Raw genomic sequence first — 27979 nt, 5'->3', positions numbered from 1 at the left:
TTTGCTCTTGTCGATGTTGAATATCGTTTTGTTAGTGTGGGCCCACTGTGTTCGATTGTCCAGGTCGTTCTGTAATTTGAGCCTGTCTTCAAGATTCTTTTGGCCTTGACTAAGTAAATAATAGACACGTGAGTATCTACGGTTCAGAAAATCGAAGCGAGCCCAGCTTGAGAGCAAAGGTTTTATCGGTGCTGTTTTACTGAAGCTCCCAGGGTTTGGGAGAGATCGATTCGAATCAATCTTTATTATGGTCATAACCGGCATAAAGATTGGAGATATCAACGTGCCTATTTGAGAGATGAGCAACCAATGAAAAACGTAAGAGGGATCTTATCTTGCATAGCATCTCCCTTTCATCCAGGAAGGCTGGAATCGTAAATCATAATTAAAACGATTGCAGTTATTGTAACAGCAGCAGTTCTTGTGTCCTGGAATACCTTTGGACTTTTGGCCTATACCTTTGGGACTTTTTAAACTCTCTTTAACAGGTGATGATCCTAACAGCATTGTCTCTCTTTGGGAAAAGCGAAAAGAAGAAAGCAGAGGGAAAAATTCAATAATTGGAGGATTAACAAAGATCAGGAGCCTGCATTTCTCACAGTATGTTGCATCCAATTAAATATGGGGTTGTTTTGTTTTTCCAAAATTAATTTAAGGAACAGATTTAGCAAAGAAAAGATGAATTCATTCGGGTAAAAAAAAATATTTGAGCCTTGGTGTTGCAGTGGTTAGATTGCAGTACAGCAAACTGCTTCTGCTGACTGCTGGCTGTAGTTCAGCAGTTCAAATCTCACCACCAGCTCAAGGTTGACTTAGCCTTCCGTCCTTCCGAGGTGGGTATAAAATGAGGACCCAGATTGTTGGGGGCGATACGCTGACTCTGTAAACTGTTTAGAGACGGCTGCAAAGTACTGTGAAGCGGTATATAAGTGCTATTGCTATATTTGCACTGGATTTATGCTATCTGCATCGCTTTGATGCCTTAATTATAATGTAGCAAATGTTGGAAATTTTAAATTATGAAATAGAATCGAAATCAGAAATCGAATTCTTAGAGGACAACATAGAAAGGCAGATTATTATTTCATAACACATATATTAACAGCGGCGAGATTGGTTTTCGCACAGAATTGGAAAAAAGAAAACATACCAAGCGAAGAGATGGTGATTAGGAAAATGTTAGAATGTGCAAAATTAAGCAAACTTACACTAGAACTACAGAACAAATAAGATAAAGAACATTATTATATTGTACGGGGCAGACTTTATAGTTGGATAGAAAAGCAAAAAGATTTAAATTAACCTTAAAGAAAAAAGGGGATATCGTAGAAACAGAAATGTAAATATGAATTTATATTAAGCTTGTTGATCTTGTTGTTGTTATGGGGGGTTTTCGGTTTGCTTGTGTCTTGGGTTTTGTGTTTTCAATAATTTTTTTTTTTTAGAAAAATAGAATGTAGAATAACAGTATTGCAAAGGAGACCTCAGAGATTGAGATGGTTTAGAGCAGTGTTTTTCAACCAGTGTGCCGTGGCACACTAGTGTGCCGTGAGACATGGTCAGGTGTGCCGCAAAGCTCAGAGAGAAAGAAAGCAAGAGAGAGAGAAAGCAAGAGAGAAAGAAAGCAAGAGAGAGGGAAAGAGAACAAGAGAAAGAAAGAGAGAGAGAGAGCAAGAGAGAGAGAGAAAGCAAGAGAGAGAGAAAGCAAGAGAGAGAGAGAGAAAGAGAGGGAGGGAAGGAGAGAGAGAGAAAGACATAGAGGGACATAGGGAGGGAGAGAGAAAGAGAGCAAAAAAGAGGGGAAGGAAGGAAGAGAGAGAAAGCAAGAGAGAGAGAGAGAAAACAAGAGAGAAACAAAGCAAGAGAGAAAGAGAACAAGAGAAAGAAAGAGAGAGAGAGAGAAAGAGAGGGAGGGAAGGAGAGAGAGAGAAAGACATAGAGGGACATAGGGAGGGAGAGAGAAAGAGAGCACAAAAGAGAGGAAGGAAGGAAGAGAGAAAGAAAGCAAGAGAGAGAGAAAGCAAGCAAGAGACAGAGAAAGCAAGAGAGAAAGAAAGCAAGAGAGAGGGAAAGAGAACAAGAGGAAGAAAGAGAGAGAGAGAGCAAGAGAGAGAAAGAAAGCAAGAGAGAGAGAGAGAAAGAGAAGGAGGGAAGGAGAGAGAGAGAAAGACATAGAGGGACATAGGGAGGGAGAGAGAAAGAGAGCAAAAAAGAGAGGAAGGAAGGAAGAGAAAGAAAGAGGGATGGAGAGAGAGAGAAAGAAAGAGGAAGGAAGGGAGAGAAAGAGGGAGGGAGAAAGAAATAGAGCGAAGGGAAGAGAGAGAGAGAATTATTTTGTCCAAACTTTTTTTAGCCGCCCCCCCCCCCCCCCCCGCTCAATGTGCCCCAGGGTTTCGTAAATGTAAAAAATGTGCCGCAGCTCAAAAAAGGTTGAAAATCACTGGTTTAGATTACTAGAGATGGAAGGGACCTTTTGGTCATCAGCTGTCCAGTTTCTTCTTCAAAACCTCCGATGACTTGGGGGAAATTTCTATTTTTCTTCTTCTTCTTTTTCCTTTCAGGCCAATATGATGCGTTGGGTAGGCCTCCTTTCATTCTCCGTCATTTTCCGGTTATTTTTTGACCTGCCCTGGATTCAAATTGTGCCGGCCCTTTTCATATTCTACTTGGGCTCCGGTGGATGGAAATTCCTGCGCATTTTCGCCAAGACCATCAAACGAGATGCTACGTAAGTCACACCGTTTCTTCCTTCTGTTGTTATGGGAGGCAGTTAAGTTAGCTTCGTCCCGTTCTACGACCCTCCTTCTCATGGGTTGGTAAGTGAATCTCACTTCCCCGTGGGCTTTTCTTGTAAGGTTGAATGGTCATTAAACAAGCTGTTATAAGTCAAGGACTTACTGGTAAGCCAAACTTTCATGGCATTCGTTCTGCGCCCTAAAATGAGCTTGTTCGATAATCAGGTTAAAGGAAAAATGACTTGTTAGCTCTTACAAAACGTAGTAGTAGTAGTAGTAGTAGTAGTAGTAGTAGTAGTAATAATAATAATAATAATAATAATAATAATAATAATAATAATAATAATAATAATAATATTTGGGGCATTCCTTTCCCAGTCTCAAAATGGGTGAGCAGTGTGGTCGGGCAGTAGGAAAAGCAAGTAGGATGCTTGGCTGCATGGCTAGAGGTATAACAAGCAGGAAGAGGGCGATTGTGATCCCCTTATATAGAATGCTGGTGAGACCACATTTGGAATATACTGTGTTCAGTTCTGGAGACCTCACCTACGAAAAGATATTGACAAAATTGAACGGGTCCAAAGACGGGCTACAAGAATGGTGGAAGGTCTTAAGCATAAAACGTATCAGGAAAGACTTAAGGAACTCAATCTGTATAGTCTGGAGGACAGAAGGAAAAGGGGGGACATGATCGAAACATTTAAATATGTTAAAGGGTTAAATAAGGTTCAGGAGGGAAGTGTTTTTAATAGGAAAGTGAACACAAGAAATCTGAAGCTAGTTGGGGGAAAGATCAAAAGCAACTTGAGAAAATATTGTTTCACTGAAAGAGTAGTAGATCCTTGGAACAAACTTCCAGCAGACGTGGTTGGTAAATCCACAGTAACTGAATTTAAACATGCCTGGGATAAACATATATCCATTGTAAGATAAAATACAGGAAATAGGATAAGGGCAGACTAGATGGACCATGGGGTCTTTTTCTGCCGTCAATCTTCTGTTTCTATGTACTATTCCTTCCTTCCTTCCTTCCTCCATCTCTCCCTCCCTCCCTCCCTTCCTCTTCCTTCCTTCCCTACATCCCTCCCTCCCTCCCTTCCTCTTCCTTCCTTCCCTCCCTCCCTCCCTTCCTCTTCCTTCCTTCCCTACATCCCTCCCTCCCTCCTTCCTTCCTTCCTTCCTTCCCAGTGGTTAGAAGACTGACTGCCATCAGTCTTCTATGTTTCTATGTTTCTTTGGTTGCATTTCTCATTTTGTCTTTGTTTTTCTAAAGAGGAGAAATGAACTTGAAATGTTATTTATTTTTGCATCCGCGTAACCTTCGACATGGTGTCCTGCTTTTCAGGGGGTTATTGTGTTTATTGATTAACTCTCCCTCTGCAAAGGGACTCTCCGATTTGGGAGAAACATTTATGCAAAGTTGAAAAGGTTTTAAAAGGGAAAAAAAACAGAAGGCAGGTTCAGGAAACCGGCTGATTATATCAGCCCAGCGTAGGCTGCCCTCTGCATCGAACGCCTTCTCAGTTAAGGAATCTCTTCATCGTTTGGCAAAGCATGTCAGGAAAAGGTGGCCGGCCTGATTTCATGAGGCAGGGAGTTCCGCAGGCTCGCCGCCATCAACAAAAACCTTTTGCTTTGCCTGAAATGCAAGTTAGACTTGGCCGAAAATGGAATGGATGACATTCCATTCCACCTCTTTCGGCTACTTTAAAATATATATATATATATATGGGTGATTTGTCCTCAAGGCAGCTACCAAATCTTCCCGCAAGACCCATTTTTGTGTCAGCTGACCCTTCCGGGCATTAAAGCCTGCCAACTTTCTACGCAAATGTGCCCGATCTCCACCACAATCCCCTGAAGCCGGTGCCAAGGAGTCACGTCCTTCTGGCCCGACCGGTTTTTTTTCCGCCAAATTAAAAAAAACCCTTGAATAATAAAAGGAGCCAAGAATTTGCAACGCTGCAGAGGTTGAACCTGGGAACCGGCAGACACCGCAAAAGGCTTGCTGACACTCGTCAGACGGACGCCGGGGGAAGCCGACAACCACAATCAACTTGTGTAGGCCAGGCAGAGTTGTGCAAGGTGTATTTTTTTAAAGTTCCATCAGCATCCGACAGTTACGTTCGCCACGGCTCATCCGCCGAGGCTGTTCCACCTGCTTTCGACATGAAACAGGAGGTGTGGGTTTATGTGTGTGTGTGACTGTATATGTGTGAATGTACAGTGCACTGCACAGTTGCTAAGTTGTGGGTTGGAGGTGCACGCTTAGGGGATTGTCGATGAGTAATTTCCTCTGCAGAGTTTCCAGCATTCGTGGACAGTCTTGTCCAAAGTTGACATTATTATTATTATTATTATTATTAATAATCCCAGCGCGAATCCCAGCGACCGATCAGGTCCCACAGAGTGGGCCTTCTCCGGGTCCCGTCAACTAAACAATGTCGGTTGGCGGGCCCCAGGGGAAGAGCCTTCTCTGTGGTGGCACCGGCCCTCTGGAACCAACTCCCCCCAGAGATTAAAACTGCCCCTACTCTTCCTGCCTTCCGTAAACTCCTTAAAACCCACCTTTGCCGTCAGGCATGGGGGAATTGAAACATCTTCCCCTGGGCATGTTTAATTTATATATGGTATGCTTGTGTGTATGTCTGTTAGTATATGGGGTCTTTTTTAAATCTTTTAATTTTAAATTTGTTAGATTATTTATGATTTGTTTCCATGTGTTGTGAGCCGCCCCGAGTCTTCGGAGAGGGGCGGCATACAAATCTAAGTAAGTAAGTAAGTAAGTAAGTAAGTAAGTAAGTAAGTAAGTAAGTAAGTAAGTAAGTAAGTAAGTAAGTAAGAAAGAAAGAAAGAAATAAATATTATTATTATTATTATTATTATTATTATTATTATTATTTATTAGATTTGTATGCCGCCCCTCTCCGCAGACTCGGGGCGGCTCACAACAATAATACGAACAATATATACAGCAGCCTGCCCTGCCAGTATTGGTCACTGTGTGGTTTTCTCTTTGGCAGATCTTTGATTAGGGAATTGTTTTCTTCTTGATCGTTTGTCTGGTATTCGTCCCTGCTTATTCTAATTCCTATTCTACTCTATTCAAATCTAATTTTAATTCTATTCTAATTTCTATTCTATTCTAATTTCTATTCTATTCTAATTTCTATTCTATTCTAATTTCTATTTTATTCTAATTTTAATTCTATTCTAATTTCTATTCTATTCTAATTTCTATTTTATTCTAATTTTAATTCTATTCTATTCTATATTCTATTCTATTCTAATTTTAATTCTATTCTATCCCTTATTCTGTTCTATTCTTTTTATTTACTTTACTTATTTATTTGTTTTGTCGAGTACATATTGGTGGTATGCAAAGATATAATAATATTCATATACATGATACTAGTAAAAAAAACCCATTAGGATAAGGGAGGGAAGGCACTCAGGTGCACTTATGAACGCCCTTTACTGACCTCTTAGGAATCGGGAGAGGTCAACAGTGGACAGTCTAAGGGTAAAGATTTTGGGGTTAGGTGATGATATTACAGAGTCTGGTAGTGAGTTCCATGCATCAACTACTCGGTTACTAAAGTTGTATTTCCTGCAGTCGAGTTTGGAGCGGTTTACATTAGTTTGTATCTGTTGTGAGCTCACTCGTGTGTTGTTGTGTCTGAAGCTGAAGTAGTCATTGACAGGAAGGACATTGTAGCAGATGATTCTATGGGCTATGCTTAGATCGTGTTTAAGTTGATGTAGTTCTAAGCTTTCTAAACCTAGGATTGTAAGTCTAGTTGCGTAGGGTATTCTGTTGCGAGTGGAGGAGTGGAGGGCTCTTCTGGTAAAATATCTCTGAACATTTTCTAGAGTGTTTATGTCCGAAATGCGGTGTGGGTTCCAGACAGATGAGTAGTATTCAAGGATTGGTCTGGAGAAAGTTTTGTATGCTCTAGTTAGTAGTGTGAGATTGCCGGAGCAGAAGCTACGACGGGATTAGGTTAACAACTCTTGAAGCCTTTTTGGCGTGTTGTTTCAGTGGGCTTTGGCACTTAGGTCATTTGATATGAGTATTTCATGGTCTTTTACACAGTGAGGGTTGTCTGTAAGGTCTTGTTTATTCAGCTTGTATTTGCTGTTCTGATTCTTTTTGCCAATGTGTAGGACCGAGCATTTGTTGGTTGAGATTTGGAGTTGCCAGATGTTTGACCATTCGGGCACAAAGTCAAGGTCTTTCTGGAGAGTAGCTGTGTTATCAGTGGTGTTGAAAAGTTTTACATCATCGGCAAAGAGGACACAGTTGCTTTTAATGTGATCGCAAAGGTCATTTATATAGGGAATGAAGAGTGTTGGTCCAAGTACGCTACCTTGGCTCTTAACCGCTCTTAACCGGAACAGGATTAGTTATGGCGCTCTCTATTTTAACAACTTGTTGTCTGTTTGATAGGAACGCAGTTATCCAACTATGAAGGGATCCTGAGATGCTGTATCATTTGAGTTTTAGAAGTGATTTGTCATGAACCACTGAGTCGAAGGCTTTACAGAAGTCAATATAAATTGCATCTATAGATTTGATCAAGATGTGTAGTCTGTATGTTTTTACAGTGAAGGAGTTGCAGGTTGCAGGATAATTTTTTTCTGAAACCAAATTGTTTGTTAGAGACTAGGTTGTTAGTTTCTAGGCGGAGGATAATTGATTGGTTTATGATTGGTTGACACAGCATTCTATTCTATTCTATAACATTCATTTAATGGCCATTCAAAGTTACGGCACTTAAAAAAAGGGACTTATCACCGTTTTTCAAACTTATGACCGCCGTGGCAGCCCCATGGCCATGCAATTGAAATTCTAAATGATTGCCCCTAGTTCATATTTATGACGTGTCCCGGAGTCACATGATCCACTTTTGCGACCTTCTGACAAGCAAAGCCAATGCGGAAGCCAGATTCACTTAACGGCCCGTGTCCCTCACGTAACAACTTGCAGGGATTGGCTCAAACCACTGTGCCAAGGAAGGTCGTCAAAACATGGCAGAGCCCAGTCTCTATTGCACTGCCATTGAATAACTCCAGTCGTCATCGGACATCTTTCTCTCCCTCCGTTGGGTAAACTGGGACCCATGCGGTGTAAGCTGAGGTGGAGAGGATCTGTATACATGTTAAGAATGTGTCCAAACAGTTGCGTTGGCAATACTGTATATGAATATTATTATTATTACTATTATTATTATTATTATTATTATTATTATTATTATTATTATTATTTATTAGATTTGTATGCCGCCCCTCTCCGAAGACTCGGGGCGGCTCACAACAGTAATAAAAAACAGTATAACAATGGGACAAATCTAATAATAAAATATATAAAAACCCCAACAATTAAAAACCATACAGTACATACAATAGAATAGAACAGAATAGAAGAGAAGAGAACAGAACAGAATAGAATAAAATAGAATAGAAGCCACAATTGAGAGGCTCGGCACCGGCCCATCCGTGGTGGCCAGGGGCAGGGTGGGGGCACGGCTCCCTTTCCTTCTCCCGAAGTGGCCGTCGCTGGCAGTAGACATAGGTGGTGGGAGAAGGAAAGGGAGCCGCGGCCGCCCCCGGCCCCCCAGGCGCCTCCGGCCCTTTCGCACCCCTGGCCTCTCGCCGCTGCCCCCCGCCCGCCTGATTCGCCCCTCTCTTCATCTTTCTCCTTCTCCGCCTCCTGCCTTGGGGCGTGGCTCCTTCCGCAGCGGTGGCTGCAGCGGCGGCTGTGGCTGCGGCTTCTCCTCCTCCTCATCCACGCTCCCAGCGAGGGGGCTGCGAGAAGGTTTTCTCCGAGCACTTCAGAAATGCCACAGCCCCTTTCCTGGGAGCGCTTTTGTCCCGGGCTGTCAGCGAGGGGGCTGCAGGAGAGGCGGGGCAGGGGTTCCCGAAGCGCTGGGAGAAAGGTGTCTCTCTGGAAGCCAAAAACGCCCTCCCAGAGCCTCAGTGCAAGCCAAAAATCAGCTGGCTGGCCAACACATGCTTGTTAGAGCTGAGCTAGGGCAACGGCTCGCATGCCAGCAGATATGGCTCCATGTGTCACCTGTGGCACCCGTGCCATAGGTTCACCGTCACCGCTCTACTGTATATACCTAATAAAGACTATTTTTTTAAAAAAGAAAGAAATATTGTTGCTGAATTACGGTTGTAAGCCGAGGATTCCTGTATTCACATACCAGTCTTTGCTTGAATGCTTGGGTCTACCACCTTGGGTCTATTATTATTATTATTTATTGGATTTGTATGCCGCCCCTCTCCGCAGACTCGGGGCGGCTAACAACAATGATAAAAAACAGCATGTAACAATCCAATTAATAAAACAACTAAAAACCCTTATTATAAAACCAAACATACCATGCATAACTTGTAATGGCCTAGGGGAAGGAATATCTTAACTGCCCCATGCCTGTTGATAAAGGTGGGTCTTGAGTAATTTGCGAAAGACAAGGAGGGTGGGGGCTGTTCTAATCTCTGGGGGGAGTTGATTCCAGAGGGCCGGAGCCGCCACAGAGAAGGCTCTTCCCCTGGGGCCCGCCAAACGACATTGTTTGGTCGACGGGACCCGGAGAAGGCCAACTCTGTGTCTACCTCAAACACTTTTGCATGTCATCCTCTTTCTTGATAGGACGGCGAGAACTGTCTTGTCAACCCGTCTGAAGATCTGGTGGTACGTGAAACGCCGGGTCACCATCCCCAAGATCTTCCAGCAGACGGTGCAGAGGCACCCAGAGAAGGTGGCCCTCATCTTCCAAGCCACGGGAGAAACGTGGACCTTCCGCCATCTGGACGAGTACTCCGACCAGGTGGCCAACTTCTTCTACGAGCAGGGCTTCCGCTCGGGCGACGCCGTCGCGCTCTTCATGGAGTCCTGCAACCAGTACGTCGGCCTCTGGCTCGGGCTGGCCAAGATCGGGGTGGAGGTGGCTCTCCTGAATTCCAACGTGCGGCAGGAATCCTTGGCCCACTGCGTCAGGATCTCCCACGCCAAGGCGGTCATCTTTGGGAGCGAGCTGGCGGAAGGTGAGGTGACGGCAAGGTGGGGAAGAGGGGTGGAAGAGGAGAGATCAGAAGCTGGATTGGTCCCGAATGATCAACCAGGATTGCTTTCCTCTTGATTGATTGATTCATTCATTCATTCATTGATTCATTCATTTATTAATTAATTAGATTTGTATGCCGCCCCTCTCCATAGACTTGGGGCGGCTCACAATACAATAAAAACAATTCCTGACAAATCTAATAATTGACAATTTAAAATTTAAAATAGTTTAAAAAACCCATTTTTAAACAGACATACCTACAAACATACCATACATAAATTATATAGGCACCGGGGGAGATATCTCAGTTCCCCCATGCCTGACGACAAAGGTGGGTTTTAAGGAGTTTGCGAAAGGCAAGGAGAGTAGGGGCAGTTCTAATCTCTGCGGGGAGCTGGTTCCAGAGAGTAGGGGCCACCACAGAGAAGGCTCTTCCCCTGGGGACCGCCAACTGAAATTGTTTAGTTGACGGGACCCGGAGAAGGCCCACTCTGTGGGACCTAATCGGTCGCTGGGATTCAGGCAGCAGAAGGCGGTCCCGGAGGTATTCTGGTCCGATGATTGTTTGTCTGGTATTCGTCCCTGCTTCTCTGGGTGGTTGGTTCTATTCTATTCTATTCCATTCCATTCCATTCCATTCTACTCGGTTCTGCTCTGTTCTATTCTACTCTCCTATTTATTTTATTTATTTTATTTATTATTAGAGTTGAAAGGGACCTTGCAGGTCATCAAGTCCAACCCCCTGCTCAAGCAGGAAACCCTACACCACCCCAACCAGATGGCAGTCCAATTTTCTTTTGAATGTGTCAGGTGATGGGGCGTTCACAACCTCTGCTAGCAGGCTGTTCCACTGGTTGATCGCTCTCACCGTCAGAAGGTTCTTCCTTATTCTTTCTATTCCAGTCTATTCTATTCTATTCTAGTCTAGTCTATTCTAGTCTAGTCTAGTCTAGTCTAGTCTAGTCTAGTCTAGTCTAGTCTAGTCTAGTCTAGTCTAGTCTAGTCTAGTCTAGTCTCTATTCTATTCCATTGCATTTCTATTCCTTTCAATTCTGTTCCCTCTTCTCTTCTCTTCTCTTCCAATTTATATTCTATTCTATTTTTAGGTGCCATCTATAGAATATTTTGTAGAAGTTCTCCTTATAAGCCACCGATAGGGTTATTTTGCTGGTGATGTTCCAAGTTTTCTCCCATTCTGCTAAGCGGATGTTTCGGCCTATGTTTTTGGCCCATGCTAACATTGGCTCTTCCAACTCTGTTATTCTGCTACTTAACCCAGGCCTCTTGAAGGAGCCCCAATGATGGTGATTTGCACTAAGCTCCGGTTTGTTTTAATCTGTTTCTTTAACTAGGATGGCTGCGATCACCAATGCAATTTCAAAGCGCAAGGGTTGTTTGAAATCCACAATGGCTCAAACCCAACGGGGATGCTCCTTCTTCCTTCAGCCTACCCCACAGGGTTGTCATTAAAAAAACCTCCCAAGGCACCCCACAAGCTCCCACATGTAACTGCACAAACTGACCACAATTATCTTTGTGCTTCTTCTTCCAGCTTTGAGCGAAGTCCAGGCCTCTCTGGATAAATCCATCCGTCTCTTCTGCTCTGGGAATCGGCAGGTTGCCAACTCCCTGCCTGGGGTGGAAGACCTTGATTCTCTGGTTGAGAAGGCCCAGCGCCAGCCGCCCAACCCACCGGACAAAGGATTCCTAGGTACGTGCCCAAACCCACAAGGAACTGGTCTTTATCTGTGCCCACCTCCCAGAGATGGCTCTGTCATTCTGCCTGGGCTTAGCCTGGCACCCATCAGGGGGTGGAGAGGTGATTGTCTTCAACCCCCAGTCTTCCCTGGGAAGGATGAAGGAGGGAGCCATGAAGAGCCAAGAACCTCCTCAAAATGAAGAAGAAATCTTCCAAGGAAAGGAAAGGGTTGGGATGATGGAGGCTTGGTGCTCCAGAGATAGATCTGGTTGCAGAATGCAAATTTCTGGAAATCTCCATGTCTTTTGCCAATGTCACAGAGTTCTCCATGTTCTTTGTAAACTGCATTGGTTCTCCATGTTCTTTGCTTACTCCTGAAGTTCTCCATGTTCTTTGCAAATTCCAAAAGTTCTCCATGTTCTTTGTAAAGTCCATAAGTTCTCCATGTTCTTTGTAAACTGCATTGGTTCTCCATGTTCTTTGCTTACTCCTGAAGTTCTCCATGTTCTTTGCAAATTCCATAAGTTCTCCATGTTCTTTGTAAAGTCCATAAGTTCTCCATGTTCTTTGTAAATCGCATTGGTTCTCCATGTTCTTTGTTTACTCCTGAAGTTCTCCATGTTCTTTGCCAATTCCAAAAGTTCTCCATGTTCTTTGTAAAGCCCATCATGTTCTTTGTAAATCCCCAAAGTTCTCCATGTTCTTTGTAAACTTCATAAGATCTCCATGTTCTTTTTCTATACCCAAAGTTCCCCGTTGCTCTTTGTTAACTTTTCAAGTTCTCCATACTCCCTGAAAGTATCCCATGTCCTTCTTTTTTTTGCCAGATAAACTCTTCTACATTTACACTTCCGGAACGACCGGTTTGCCCAAGGCAGCCATCATCGTCCACAGCAGGTCAGTGATAAGAAAGAGAGATTTCCCACAGCTAGGATCTCCTTTGCTCCCTGTTGTTCCTCAAGAGCCCCCTCTACATGAGCTGACCCATCCACCCAAACTGACTCGGGGCTCTCCTTTCTCCGAGCAGGTATTTCCGGATGGCGACCCTGGTTTACGGCGGCTTTCGCATGACACCCGATGATGTGGTTTATGACAGCCTCCCTCTCTACCACGCGGCAGGTAACGCCAACACTCTGGGGTTCACCTTCCCCACACTTTTATTTTTCTTCCCCTGTGGTTGTTTCTTCCCTTTGCTCCCTGTCTTCCTGAAATAGCCCTCCCCAAGTAAGGTATCAAAAAAGAGGAAAGTCAGCCATAATCTATCTTCCTTCCTTCCTTCCTTCCTTCCTCCCTCCCTCCCTCTCATTCCTATCTCCTCCCTCTCTCCCTTCCCTCCCTCCCTTCCTTCCCTTCTTCCTTCCTTCTTCCTCCTTCCCTTTCTTTCTCTCTCCTCCCTCCCTCCCTTCTTTCCTTCCTTCCCTCCCTCCCTCTTCCTCCTTCCTGCCTCCTTCCTCCTTTCCTTTCTTTCCCTCTCCTCCCTCGCTCCTTCCCTCCCTCACTCCTTTCCTCCCTCCCTTTTTTCCTTCCTTCCTTCCCTCTTCCTCCTTCCCTTTCCTTCTTTCTCCTCCTTCCCTCCCTCCCTCCTTCCCTCCCTCCCATCTTCCTTCCTTCCCTCCCCCCCTTTTCCTCCTCCTTGCCTTTTTCCTCCTTCCCTTTCTTTCCCTCTCCCACTTCCCTCCTCCCTCCCTCCTTTCCTTTCCTTCCCTCCCACCTTCCCTCCCACCCAACCTCCCTTCCATTCTTCCCTCCTTCCCTCCCTCCCTCTTCCTCCTTCCTGCCTTCCTCCTCCTTCCCTTTCGTTCCCTCTCCTCCTTCCATCCCTCCCTCCTTCTCCTTCCCTCCCTCCCTCTTTTTCCTTCCTGCCTTCTTCCTCCTTCCCTTTCTTTCCCTCTCCTCTCTTCCTTCTTTCCTCCCTCCCTTCCTTCCCCTTCCTCCTTCCCTTTCTTTCCCTCTCCTCCCTCCCTCCTTCACTTACTATTTATTTTTGCCCCCTTTCTTCCGTCTTTAGGGAATATTGTCGGGGTCGGGCAGTGTCTCCTGCATGGAATGACGGTGGTGATCAGGAGGAAGTTTTCGGCCTCTCACTTTTGGGACGATTGTGTCAAGTACAACTGCACGGTGAGGCATGGCGGGGGGGACCCTCGGCAAGAGGGATCACATCTGTTAGAGAGAGGGAGAGGGAGAGAGAGAATAAAGAAAGGGGCAGAGGGAGAGAGAGAAGAAAGAGAGAAGAAAGAAAGAGAGGGCAGAGAGGAGGAGAGAAGAAAGAGAGGGAGAGAGTAAAGAGAGAGGGGAGAGTAAGAGAGAGGGAGGAGAGGGTAAACGAGAGAAGGAGAGAGAGAAGAAAGAGAGGGAGAGAATAAAGAGAAAGAGGGAAGAAAGAGGGAGAGAGAAAAGAAAGAGAGAGAAAGTACAGAGAGGGGAGAGAGAGGGAGAGAGAAGAAAGAGGGAGGAGGAGAGAGAGAAGAAAGAGAGGAAGAGCGTAAGAGAGAGGGAGGAGAGGGTAAACGAGAGAAGGAGAGAGATGAAAGAGAGAGGGAGAAAATAAAGAGAAAGAGGGAGAGAGAGAAGAAAGAAGGAGAGAGCTAAGAGAGAGGGGGAGAGAGAGGAAGCGAGAGAGGGAGGGGAGAGAGAAGAAATAAAGAGAGAGGGAGAGAGTAAAGAGAGAGGGAGAGAGAGAGATGGAGGAAGAGAGAAAGAAGAGAGAGAGGCAAGAAAGAATAAGGCAGAAAACAGAGAGGAGAAAGAAAGGGAGGGGGAGAGAGGAAGAGAGGAGAGAGAGAGAAGGAAAGAAAGACAGAAGAAAGAGAGGGAGATTACTAGCCGTGCAAAAGAGCAGCTTAGCTCATCAAATGCCACCTCAGACCCGTGTTTGCCTTCCAGCTTAATCCTGGCTTTTCTTCCTCTTCAGATTTTTAAATATCCCATTACTGCTTGTGCACTCAAAGGAGGGTAAACATTTAATAAATGGCCCACATTTCTACCCCTTTAGGTTTTTTTCCTCTTTAAAATAAAAACGAAACGAGGGCAGCCCGACACGTAGAATTGGAACCTCGGATCTTTCATTCCTGGGAAACTCTCATTGGCAAGGCCTTTCTATTTATTTTTAAATTTATTTTGATGCCTAAGCAGACGGGGAGGCTTCTGGAACAAATAAGGCCTGTCAGGGAAGGGGAAAAAAATTAATCTGTTGTATGCAGGATTCAAATGAGTTGGTGTCTCTGATCTCCAAAATTTATGCAAAGGTTTAGACGTGGGTTGCGGTTTCTAAAAAAACACAAACCTAAGCCATAAATCTCAACGCAATCTTAAAACGACAAATATTTCTGACTGAGGGGGAAAACAAACCACCTCATGATTCAATCTATTAGCCACCCTGCGTCCTTCGGGATTGGACGGCATAGAAGTAAAATAAATCAATAAATAAGGAAGGAAGGAAGGAAAGAAAGAAAGAAAGAAGGAAGGAAGGAAGGAAAGAAAGAAAGAAAGAAAGAAAGAAAGAAAGAAAGAAAGAAAGAAAGAAAACTACCTACGTACCTCAACGAGGCCATTTTGGGTCTGTCTGAAAACAAACTACAGTGTTCCCTCGATTTTCGCGGGTTCGAACTTCGTGAAAAGTCTATACCACGGTTTTTCAAAAATATTAATTAAAGAATACTTTGCGGGTTTTTTCCCTATACCACGGTTTTTCCCACCCGATGACGTCATATGTCATTGCCAAACTTTCATCCGACTTTAATATTTTTTTAAAAAATAAACTTTAATAAATAAACATGGTGAGTAATGATCTAAATGGTTGCTAAGGGAATGGGAAATTGCACTTTCGGGGTTTAAAGTGTTAAGGGAAGGCTTGTGATACTGTTCATAGCCAAAAATAGTGTATTTACTTCCACATCTCTACTTCGCGGAAATTCAACTTTCGCGGGCAGTCTCGGAATGCATCCCCCGCGAAAATCGAGGGAACACTGTACAGATAATAATAAAATAATAAAATAAAATAAATAAATAAAATAAATAATATAATATAATATAATATAATATAATATAATATAATATAATATAATATAATATAATATAATATAATATAATATAATATAATATAATATAATATAATATAATATAATATAATATAATAAAAGCTCCACTGGAACTTGTGCCAGAAGTACCATCTATGAGTGGCAAAGAACTGATGGGATCATAAGTCCGAAAAAGTGGTCGAAAATGAGCAAGCAAAACTACTGTGGGACATTTGACTTCAGACTGGCCAAATTTTGAAACATAATACACCAGACATCCTGATTATGGAGAAAAGGAATGTATGGATCATCGACATCGCTATCCCAGGAGACAGCAGAATTGAGGAGAAGTCGCTAGATAAATTTGCGAAATATCAAGACCTGAAAATCAAGCTGTAGCGACTTTCGGCATAAGCCAGTGAAAGTGGTCCCAGTGCTCCTTGGCACGCTGGGCACAATGCCAAAGGATCTTAGTGGACATTTGAAAACCATCAGAATTGATAAAATAATTCACCGCTACATCACACAGTCCTAGGTGCTTGGGAAGCGCCTGACTGGTGATGAAATACAAAATCCAGCATAGTGATCTTGTTTGTTGTGTTGTATTGTTAATAATAATAATAATAATAATAATAATAATAATAATAGTTGTTGTGGTTGGCTCTGGCCCAGCTCCTGCCCCAAGGAATGTGGAGGTGGATCAACATGTCATAGGCCCGTTTTATTGCCGACAGAGTCAGGTAGTGCAGTTTCCTCGGACGAAGAAGAAGGTAGGGGTTACTTGGAGGAGGGGGGCTTGGCACAGAGCCCAGGAAGCCAATCTCCATTATCTTCGATTGATTCGGATGAGGAAGTGCTAGACCCACGCAGGCGCAGACTTATGCATAGAAGAGACCAATTGAGGAAATATTACAGGAGATAAGAGAAGCCACCTGTGTTTGGGTGGGGCTCCAGTAATTAGAACTGCTGATATAAATAGCAGCGTGCTGGCTTGGGCTGTTGTGGAAGATTATCTGATTGTTGTTCTTCAGGACTGTGCCTTGCTGTTTCCGGACTTTGTTTGTTGACTTTTCACGACTTTGTGTGTGTGTTTCACTTCGTGGAAGAAGGAGGGCTGTGACGTTTCTTCACAGCTGCTAGTTAAGTACTTAAGGGGGATTGTTTGGGACGAGTGCTCTTTGCAGTACAAAAAGGGTGCTTTGTTTCTTTTGAATTTTTGTGATAAAGAACATTGTTTTTGAACTTTCAAGTGTGTGTGTGTGTGTGTCTGAAATTTGTACCCTTGAATTTGCAGGAGACTCATACCATAAAGCCCAGCAGAACAAATTATTATTAATAATAATAATAATAATAATAATAATAATAATAATAATAATTTGCCTCTTGTGGCTTTCAGATTGTACAGTACATCGGAGAGATTTGCCGGTACTTGCTGAACCAGCCATCAAAAGAGGTGGAGCGTCAGCACCGAGTTCGAATGGCGCTGGGCAATGGCCTGCGGGCCTCCATCTGGAAGGAGTTCAGCGAGCGCTTCGGCATCCCTCAGATTGCCGAGTTTTACGGCTCCACCGAGTGCAATTGCAGCGTCGGGAATTTTGACAACAAGGTAGGAAGAAGAAAAGAGGAGAGTCCCAAGAGGAGGAACAAAAGCCCTCTGGAGCTCAGGGATGAATTGGGGAGGCCATTCGGTGCTCTCTCAGCTGGGTGGTTCTCTTGGAGACGTTTCGTTACCCAGCTGAGCAACAGCATCAGTGCTAAGAAGGGAGTGGGGTTTGCAGAGAGGAGAATGACTGTGGGGTCTTTGATGCTCTCTAGCTGGGTGGTTTCCTTCTAGATATTTCGTTACCCATCTAGGGAACATTCTCAGTGCTGGAAGGGAGTGGATTTTGCAGAATGAAGGAGGAGGAGAAAGGGGGGAGGAGGAGAACTGTGAGGTCTTTCATGCTCTCTAGCTGGGTGGTTTTCTTCTAGACGTTTCGTTACCCATCTAGGGAACATTATCAGTGCTGGGAGGGGGTGAGTTTTGCAGAATGGAGGAGGAGGAGGAAGGAAGAGGAGGAAGAACAGCAGCAGGAGGAAGAGAACTGTGGGGTCTTTGATGCTCCCTAGCTGGGTGGTTTTCCTCTAGACGTTTCGTTACCCAACTAGAGAACAACATCAGTGCTAGAAGGGAGTCGGGTTTGCAGAGAGGAGGAAGAAAAAGAAAAGAGGAAGGAGGAAGAGGAGGAGGACAATGATTGGGGGGTCCTTTTTATTTTTTTATTGATAAAACACACAACAAAAAATAACAAAAAAGAAACTACAAATATGTGATTTCCCCATAGGCTTTCCTTAATTTGAAATCTTGGTTCTCCTGTCTTCTCACCAGTGATATAATTTATTCCAAGTTTCATAATATTCAGTCTCATTTTTTTTCCCCTTTTAAATCAAGTGTTAGTCTGTCCATCTCTGCACACATTAATATTTTATATAAAACTACTTCTTCTGTGGGTATATTCCTACCCTGTTTCCCCGATAGTAAGACACCCCCGATTGTAAGACGTATCGGGTGTTTCAGGGGGGTCGGCTAATATAAGCCGTACCCCGAAAGTAAGACATATGTCTTACTTTCGGGAAAACACGGGGGTATTGCCAGGGGGGGGAGCCCAATGACGTCGCTTCCAAGCTCCCCGCGCCCCTCGCCTTCGCCTCGCCGCGGCGCCACCGCCTCTTCCCCGGCTTGGCAAAGCGAAGGACGGCGCTGGTCCGAAGCGAGCCGAGCGGGCGGCGGCTTGCAGCGAAGGCGCTCGTCCCAGCAACCGAGTCCTGCCGAGGCTCGGCTGCAAGCGGCCAGCGAGGCCGACCGGCTCCGAGGCGAGCGGCCGGAGCTGCGCCCTCCTTCGCCCGCCTCCTTTCCGGCAGGCAGGTGGGGCTGCCCAACTGTGCAGAGCGGCTCCTCCCCTCCAGACACACGCTTCCCCGACACGCGTCTGCGGCTCCACACGTGCACGCCGCTTGGAGCCCTGAGGTTGAACTTGGAAAAGGGCTCACGAGGCTCCTGTCCCGCGGCTGCCCTTCTGGACTCTGGGGAGATGCCTTCGGGAACGCGACCCTTTCAATTTTTTTCCAATGTAAGACATACCCCGAAAGTAAGACGTAGTGGGGCTTTTGGGGGTAAAAAGAAAGTAAGACATTGTCTTACTTTCGGGGAAACACGGTATTCTTTCAATGTTGAACATAGGCAAGTCTTGCTGCAGCGTTGGATAGGGGGTATTTTTCTTATATGTGTCCCTTCTTATCCTTGGTAGGAAAAATTCTGGCTTTAAGTCTAATTGCATTTTTGAAATTTCTTCCAACCAATGTTTTGCTATTGTCCAAATTTTTTGTGATTTATGACATGTGATAATATTTATCTGGTGACATCCCACACTTCCAACAGACCGAATACCTTTTGTATTCATCTTTGCTAATCTTGTTGGTGGGAGATGCCACCTCTGGAACATCTTGTATAAGTTGTATAAGTATAACACCACATTTGGAATACATACTGTGTTCAGTTTTGGAGACCTCACCTACAAAAACATATATATTTAGAATCCCCCTTCCTTATTCTCGTTTCTTTCGGATCCATTTTTGACCTCACCTACAAAAAGAAAGCAAGTAAAATGCTTGGCTGCATGGCTAGAGGTATAACAAGCAGAAATAGGGAGATTGAGATTCCGCTGTATAGATCAATGGATTTGGAATAATTTGGAATAATACTGTGTTCAGTTCTGGAGACCTCACCTACAAAAAGATATTGATCAAATTGAACGGGTCCAAAGACAGGCTACAAAAATGGAGGAAGGTCTTAAGCATAAAACTTATCAGGAAAGACTTCATGAATTCCATCAGTATAGTCTGGAGGACAGAAGAGAAAAGGGGGACATGATCGAAACATTTAAATACATTAAAGGGTTAAATAAGGTTCAAGAGGGAAGTGTTTTTAATAAGAAAGTGAACACAAGAACAAGGGGGCACAATCTGAGATTAGTTGGGGGGGAAAGTCAGAAGCAACACGAGAAAATATTATTTTACTGAAAGAGTCGTAGATGCTTGGAACAAACTTCCAGCAGTTGTGGTAAATTCACAGTAACTGAATTTAAGCATGCCTGGGATAAACATAGATCCGTCCTAAGATAAAATACAGGAAATAGTATAAGGGCAGACTAGATGGACCAGGAGACCTTTTTCTGCCGTCAATCTTCTATGTTTCTATGAAGAGGATGGGGGAGGCATGGAATGACCTTGAGGATGAAGATGACATTCCTAGTTGGGACATGAAATGCCAACCGCCCAATTCAGAAAGCACCGAAGCCTGCAGAGGAGAAGGTGTCCTGGGAAGCTCCAGGCGGGGAGAGGAACGTAAACAAGGCCTCCCCGTTCTTCTTCTGATCCATGTCCTCTACGTTTCTCCCCCTCTACAGTTGGGGGCGTGTGGCTTCAATAGCAGAATACTTCCCCACGTTTACCCCATCAAGCTCATCCGAGTCAACGAAGACACCATGGAGCTGCTCCGAGGACCCGATGGGCTCTGCATTCGGTGTAAACCAGGTGAGGACAGAAAGTGGTGGCGATGGGTAGTGTTCCCTCTAATTGTTTGGGGGTGGTGGGTGGTGGAAAAGTATAGTGTCTGAGCGGCAGTCCCTTCGGGACTGGGCGGCACAGAAATAATAAACAAACAAACAAACAAACAAACAAATAAATAAAAACCCCACCCTGTTTTGCCTCAGAGAATTTCAAAATAAAATACTGTACTGTGTGTCTATCACAGTGAGCTCATAATAGGGCAACTCTATCAATATCAAAATGCCACTTAAATAGTTGAGCTAGTTTCAAACTAGATTTTGATTTTCTTTCTCTCTTCCTTACTCCCATTCTTTTTCTTTCTCTTTTCCTTCCTCTCTTTTTTCTATCTGTTTCTCTCTCTTCCTCTCTCTCTCCTTCCCTCTCACTCTTTCCCTCTCGGCTTCTGGGCAGGTTTGGAAAACTCTGAGTTGATGATGATTTTTAAGTGAGCGATTGCTCACTGCTCAGCTTAGAGGGAACTATGGCGATGGGTAGAGAGGAGGCGGAGAGATCCCTTAAGACCGCTATGGGCGAACAGTGCGGTCAGGCGGTAGGGAAAGCAAGTAGAATGCTTGGCTGCATAGCTAGAGGTGTAACAAGCAGGAAGAGGGAGGTTGTGATCCCGCTGTATAGAGCGCTGGCGAGACCCCATGTACTGCATTCAGTTCTGGAGTCCTCACCTACAAAAAGATATGAATAAATTTGAACGGGTCCAAAGACGGGCTACAAAAATGGTGGAAAGTCTTAAGCATAAAGCTTATCAGGAAAGACTTCATGGGCTCAATCTGTATAGTCTGGAGGACAGAAGGGAAAGGGGGAACATGATCGAAACATTTGAATATGTGAAAGGGTGAAATAAGGTTCAGGAGGGAAGTGTTTTTAATAGGAAAGTGAACACAAGAACAAGGGGACACAATCTGAGGTTAGCTGGGGGAAAGATCAGAAGCAACGTGAGAAAGTATTATATTACTGAAAGAGTAGTAGATGCTTCGAACAAACTTCCAGCAGACGTGGTTGGTAAATCCATAGTAACTGAATTTAAACATGCCTGGGATAAACTTATATGCATCCTAAGATAAAATACAGGAAATAGTATAAGGGCAGACTAGATGAACCATGAGGTCTTTTTCTGCCGTTAATCTTCTATGTTTCTATGTTTCTAAGACACAAACGAATGGGCCCTAGGAGGTAGCCACAGGAGATTTACCACCCACCCATGCATTTAATTGTGTTCTTCTCGGGCTGATGGGTGGAAGCTTCTTAGATTCCTTCAAGCTACATTTTGCTGCAAGCTTCAGAAAGACCTCAGCATTCGAGATCGACTTCCGGTGGATGTCGCGGCGAGAATGACTGGGAAATAGCGGAGCTCTGCAGGGTTCCGAAAATGCAGCCTGTATTGTTTCGTTTGTGGGTTTTTTGTGTAATGTTTGTTTGAATTTTTTTCTTTTTTGTATTTTTTTTTAAGATTATGTACTAACAAAAATTATTTTTTTTAAAAAAAAAAAGTATATAAAAGAATATATTACAATTATAATAGGCATATTAAGGTTAGAAGTTGGAAGATAATTTATTTTAATATGTAATTGTATTATTCCTATGAACACTGTGTGCAAAATATGTTAACCCAGTCCCTACAGTGTCCACACAAAAAAAATCAGTTGTTTAAGAAAAACTGCAAATAAAACTTAATAAAAAAAAGAAGCTGACCTCAGTTTTCGAGACCCTGGTTGGACCTCCAGAACCCTGAAATATCTCAAATCCAGCCTATTTTTTCTTCTTTGTCCACAGGAGAACCAGGCCAGCTGGTGGGGCGCATTGTGCAAAGCGACCCATTGCAACGTTTTGATGGTTACCTCAACCACGAGGCCAACAAGAAGAAGATTGCCCAAGATGTCTTCAGCAAAGGCGACTCCGCCTACCTCTCAGGTGAGACTTTCCTCCATTCCTCTTTTGGGGTGTTATAGTTCTCACCTGTACAAAAAGAAAAAGGCCAAAGGTTGTTGAGTCAGAGCTGGAAAAATGCGTCGAAATTAGGATGTATCATAGAATAGAATAGAACTTTCAGTGTGACCCTCATAGTGTTCGGAAACTTCAGATCGTGCAGAATGCAGCTGCGAGAGCAATCGTGGGCTTTCCTAAATATGCCCATGTTACTCCAACATTCCGCAGTCTGCATTGGTTGCCGATCAGTTTCCGGTCACAATTCAAAGTGTTGGTCATCACCTATAAAGCCCTTCATGGCACCGGACCAGGGTATCTACAAGACCGCCTTCTGCCGCCCGAATCCCAGCGACTGGTTAGGTCCCCCAGAGTTGGTCTCCTCCGGGTCCCATCAACTAAACAATGTCGTTTGGCGGGACCCAGAGGAAGAGCCTTCTCTGTGGCGGCTCCGACCCTCTGGAATCAGCTCCCTCCAGAGATTAAAACTGCCCCCACCCTCCTTGCCTTTCGCAAACTCCTTAAAACCCACCTCTGTCGTCAAGCATGTGGGAACTGAAACATCTCCCCCTGCCTATGTAGTTTTCTATGTATGATATGACTGTATGTATGTTTTTTATATATTGGGGTTTCTTGTTTTTTAGGCTTTTTAAATGTATTATTGTTATTTTAGAGTCTAACTATTAGATTTGTCATTGTATATTGTTTTTATCATTGCTGTAAGCCACCCCGAGTCTACGGAGAGGGGCGGCATACAAATCTAATAAATAATAATAATAATAATAATAATAATAATAATAATAATAATAATAATAATAATAATAATAATAATAATGTCGTCCCACAGGTGATGTCCTGGTGATGGATGAACTGGGCTACCTGTATTTCCGAGACCGCACGGGCGACACTTTCCGCTGGAAGGGGCGAGAACGTCTCCACCACGGAGGTGGAGGGCACCTTGAGCCGCATCCTCACCATGGCGGATGTGGTGGTGTACGGCGTGGCGGTACCAGGTCAGTGGGCACGGCGATGGGCAAGGGTCAGGAGGGTAGAATTGGAATCTGGGAATGGGGTTCCCGCCCCACCCCTCACACTCCATCTTGGATAGAGAACTCCCAAATATTTATTTATTTATTTCTTACCCATTCATTTATTCACTTATTTATTTGTTTATTTACGTATTGGTTTATTATTTGATTGTTCATTTATTTGTTTGCTTATTATTTGCTGATTTATTTACTCAGACTTACTTCATTGTTCTTTTAATTATTCATTTATTTATTTACTGATTATTTATGGGTTTACCTTTTTAAAAAAAATATATAATCTTTATTACAAATAAATGGGGGAAGGGAATACAGAAAACAAAAGGACTATTTAAACATTGGTACAAATTTGTATCATTAACTCTTGTTCTGAATCCAAGGAGGAGCTAGATGATTGATCTCCTTCTGAGCTGTCTGCCCCACTCTCCTCCTGCCTGTCACTCATGTCTTCTTGGTCAGAGGAGCCTTCATCAGCAGATTCCACCGGGGGCAAAACAGGCCTGCAGCATGTGGATGTCTCCCCCACATCCACAGTCCTTGGGGCAGGAGCTGGGCCAGAGCTAACCACAACACCTGGTATGGAAAACATCAATTATTATTGTTATTGTTATTGTTATTAGGCACCGAAGGGAAAGCTGGCATGGCTGCTGTGGTAGATACGGATCACTCCTGCGACTTGGAGCGGTTTGCTACAGAAATGAAGAAATCTTTGCCCGCCTACGCACGTCCGGTGTTCCTGCGGTTGCTAAAGGAAGTGCACCAGACAAGTGAGTCCCTGCCCAGTTAAAACAAGCTCTGTGATGGTTTGCATCATGGGCACAGTTATTTTATTTATTTTTATTTATTTATTAATCAGATTTGTATGCCGCCCCTCTCCGCAGACTCGGGGCGGCTCACAGCAATAATAATACAACGTAAACAAATCTAATATTTAAGTTAATTTAAAACCCCAATTTAGAAACCAATCATACATACTAGCATATCATGCATAAATTTTACAAGCATAGGGGGAGGGAAAGTATCAATTCCCCCATGCCTGACGACAGAGGTGGGTTTTAAGGAGCTTACAAAAGGCTAGGAGGGTGGGGGCAACTCTGATATCTGGGGGGAGTTGGTTCCAAAGGGTCGGGGCCGCCACAGAGAAGGCTCTTCCCCTGGGTCCCGCCAAATGACATTGTTTAGTTGACGGGACCCGGAGAAGGCCAACTCTGTGGGACCTAACTGGTCGCTGGGATTCGTGCGGCAGAAGGCGGTCCTGGAGATATTCTGGTCCGATGCCATGAAGGGCTTTATAGGTCATAACCAACACTTTGAATTGTGACCGGAAACTGATTGGCAACCAATGTTATACTTTTTATTATTATTATTATTTATTAGATTTGTATGCCGCCCCTCTCCGTAGACTCGGGGCGGCTCACAACAATAACAAGAACAATGTAAGAACAAATCTAATAATTTAAAAAATGCTAAAAACCCCATTATTAAAAGCAAACATACACACATACCATGTATAAACTGTATAGGTCCGGGGGAGATGTGTCAGTTCACCCATGCCTGACGGCAGAGATGGGTCTTAAGAACTTTACGAAAGGCAAGGACGGTGGGGGCAGTTCTAATCTCTGGGGGGGAGCTGGTTCCAGAGGGTTGGGGCCGCCACAGAGAAGGCTCTTCTCCTGGGTCCCACCAAACGACATTGTTTAGTCGACGGGACCCGGAGAAGGCCAACTCTGTGTGACCTAACCGGTTGCTGAGATTCGTGCAGCAGAAGGTGGTCCCGGAGGTATTCTGGTCTGGTGCCATGAAGGGCTTTATAGGTCATAACCAATACGGTTGGGTATTGTGTCATTGAGGTGGTTTCTTTCATCCTAAGGACCAGAACGTCAGAATAACGGAGTTGGAAGGGACCTTGGAGGTCTTCTAGTCCAGTGTTTCCCAACCTTGACAACTTGAAGATATCTGGACTTCAACTCCCAGAATCCCCCAGCCAGCAAATGCTGGCTGGGGAATTCTGGGAGTTGAAGTCCAGATATCTTCAAGTTGCCAAGGTTGGGAAACACTGTTCTAGTCCAACCCCCTGCTCGAGTAGGAGACCCTACAACAGTGATGGCAAACCTTTTTGGGTTCACAAGCCAAAAACGGGTGTGTCGGTGTTAATACCACTTTGGTTAATTCACTTGGAATGCTGCATTCAGTTTGGTCGCCACGATGCAAAAAGGATGTTGAGACTCTAGAAAGAGTAATGCTCTCTACATGGGGCTACCTTTGAAAAGTGTTCGGAAACTTCAGATCGTGCAGAATGCAGCTGCGAGAGCAATCGTGGGCTTCCCTAAATATGCCCATGTCACACCAACACTCCGCAGTCTGCATTGGTTGCCGATCAGTTTCTGGTCACAATTCAAAGTGTTGGTTATGACCTATAAAGCCCTTCATTGCACTGGGCCAGATTATCTCAGGGACCGCACGAATCCCAGCGACCAGTTAGGTCCCACAGAGTGGGCCTTCTCTTGGTCCCGTCAACTAAACAATGTCATTTGGCGGGGCCCAGGGGAAGAGCCTTCTCTGTGGCGGCCCCAGCCCTCTGGAACCAACTCCCCCCCAGAGATTAGAACAGCCCCCACCCTCCTTGCCTTTCGTAAGCTCCTCAAAACCCACCTCTGCCGTCAGGCATGGGGGAACTAAGGTATTCTTTTCCCCCTAGGCTTCTACAATTTATGCATGGTACGTTTGTATGTATGATTAGTTTTATAACAAGGGTTTTTAGTGGTTTTAGTACTGAATTTTTACATTCTGTTTTTACCACTGTTAGCCGCCCCGAGTCCACGGAGAGGGGTGGCATACAAATCCAATAGATAGATAGATAGATAGATAGATAGATAGATAGATAGATAGATAGATAGATAGATAGATAGATAGATAGGGAATGGAGGCTAAAACATATGAAGAACAGTTGCAGGAACTGGGCATGGTTATCTTAATAACAAGAAGGGCCAGGGGAGACAGGATAACAGTCTTCCAATATCTCAGGGGTTGCCCCAAAGAAGAGGGAGTCAAACTATTCTTCAAAACACATGAGGGTAGAACAAGAAGCAGTGGGTGAAAACTAATCAAGGAGAGAAGCAACTTAGAAAAGTTAGATAGTTAGAACAATTAGCCAGTCAAACAGCTTGCCTCCAGAAGTTGTGAATGCTCCAACACTGGAAGTTTTTAAGAAGATATTGGATAACCATTTGTCTGAAGTGGTGTAGGGGTTCCTGCCTAAGCAGGGGGTTGGACTAGATGACCTCCAAGCTCCCTTCCAACCCTGTTGTTGTTGTTGATGCACAAGCACAAAACAAATGTGGAATTCCAACAGATATCCAACAGATAGTCTGGAGATTTGATTAACAGTTCATTCATACAAAAAAAAAGGTACATTAAAGTATATAAAATATTTAAAGTATATAAAACATACAAATCTAATAAACTATTTACTTTAGCAAAGATCGTAGTCAAGTTAAACAGTCCGGTCATGCACAGTTAAATCAGTTGATAACTCTCAATACTTTATTTATTTTATTTTATTTTTGTTTTGTTTTGTTTTGTTTTGTTTTGTTTTATTTTATTTATTTTATTTTATTTATTTTATTTATTTTATTTATTTTATTTATTTTATTTATTGTATTTATTTTATTTATTTTATTTATTTTATTTATTTTATTTATTTTATTTATTTTATTTATTTTATTTATTTTATTTATTTTATTTATTTTATTTATTTATTTTATTTTATTTTATTTTATTTTATTTTATTTTATTTTATTTTATTTTTATTTTATTTTATTCATTCATTCATTCATTCATTCATTTATTTATTTATTTATTAGATTTGTATGCCACCCCCTCTCCGAGGACTCAGAGCGGCTCACAACAAAACCAATACAAATCCAATACTAAAACAATTTAAAACCCTTAATATAAAAAAAAAAATCGTACATCTCATACAGGCCATGCGTAAAGTGGAAGCAGCCCAGGGGAATCAATTACCCCATGCCTGACGACAAAGATGAGTTTTGAGGAGTTTGCAAAAGGCAAGGAGGGTGGGGGCAGTCCTAATCTCCAGGGGGAGTTGATTCCAGAGGATCAGGGCTGCAACAGAGAAGGCTCTTCCCAAGTCTTGTTTTCGCTTACAAATACATAAACTATCACCAAACGCACAGTTCTTACTACAGCAGTCACAATGAATCAGCAATACCAAACAGAGAAATAACAGAGAGAGAAAGAGTCACGTTTGTGGCTCTCTCTTATAGCAATCTGGTTATCTCCTTGATAACTCGGGGGTCACTCTGCCTACTCCTTAATAGTGTCTGTGGCTTCTTTTTTCCTCCTTCCCCCTCCCCTGCAATTTTCCTCTTAGGCACCTTCAAATTCCAGAAAGTTGACCTGCGCAAAGAAGGCTACGATCCCACGGTGGTAAAAGATAAATTATTCTACTTGGACCCTCGAGAATGCCAGTATAAGCCGTTGAATGAAGAAGCCTTCGGAAAGATCCAGTCGGGACACATCAAACTGTAAAAAAAGGGGTGCGCTTGAAATCAAACGGACATTCCTGCCCCACATTCTTGGAAACTCATCGCATCCTTCAGTTCAGGGACTTGGGATTACGATGGGGTTGGAAAACTGGAAACGACCAAGTCAGTTTCTGAGTTTCGGGTTTCCGAAACAGTTTCGGATGGTTGCCAATCATTCTCCCAATGTGATGTCAGGCTAGTAGGGTGGGGGATTACAATTAGCATTTCCCGAAAAGGGCACCACAAAAATTAGGTTTTGTTTTTTTTTAAATTGTCTGATTTACAGCAAGCGTGGATGATTTTTCGTAGCACCGGCTTTACCAAAGCACAGAAGATCC

The 27979-nt window shown here is 43.7% G+C and overlaps 1 protein-coding gene across 1 annotated transcript; it reads left to right on the top strand.

Annotated features, from left to right (window-relative positions):
* The first annotated feature begins 169 nt into the window (after positions 1 to 169).
* On the top strand, positions 170 to 27745 carry SLC27A4 (solute carrier family 27 member 4). The gene is given in 15 exon segments (XM_070758799.1): positions 170 to 318; positions 489 to 600; positions 2562 to 2728; positions 9394 to 9788; positions 11361 to 11519; positions 12335 to 12404; positions 12535 to 12626; positions 13516 to 13625; positions 16920 to 17129; positions 19969 to 20095; positions 21899 to 22036; positions 22896 to 22969; positions 22971 to 23061; positions 23715 to 23861; positions 27488 to 27745. Coding segments are annotated over 13 exon segments (1932 nt in total). The 5' UTR covers positions 170 to 318; positions 489 to 600; positions 2562 to 2567; the 3' UTR covers positions 27646 to 27745.
* Positions 27746 to 27979: the final 234 nt, after the last annotated feature.

This window comes from Erythrolamprus reginae, chromosome 8, assembly GCF_031021105.1.
Source record: "Erythrolamprus reginae isolate rEryReg1 chromosome 8, rEryReg1.hap1, whole genome shotgun sequence".
NCBI lineage: Eukaryota > Metazoa > Chordata > Lepidosauria > Squamata > Dipsadidae > Erythrolamprus > Erythrolamprus reginae.
Note: the sequence above shows the minus strand (reverse complement) of the source record. Positions and strands in the feature narration are given on the sequence as shown.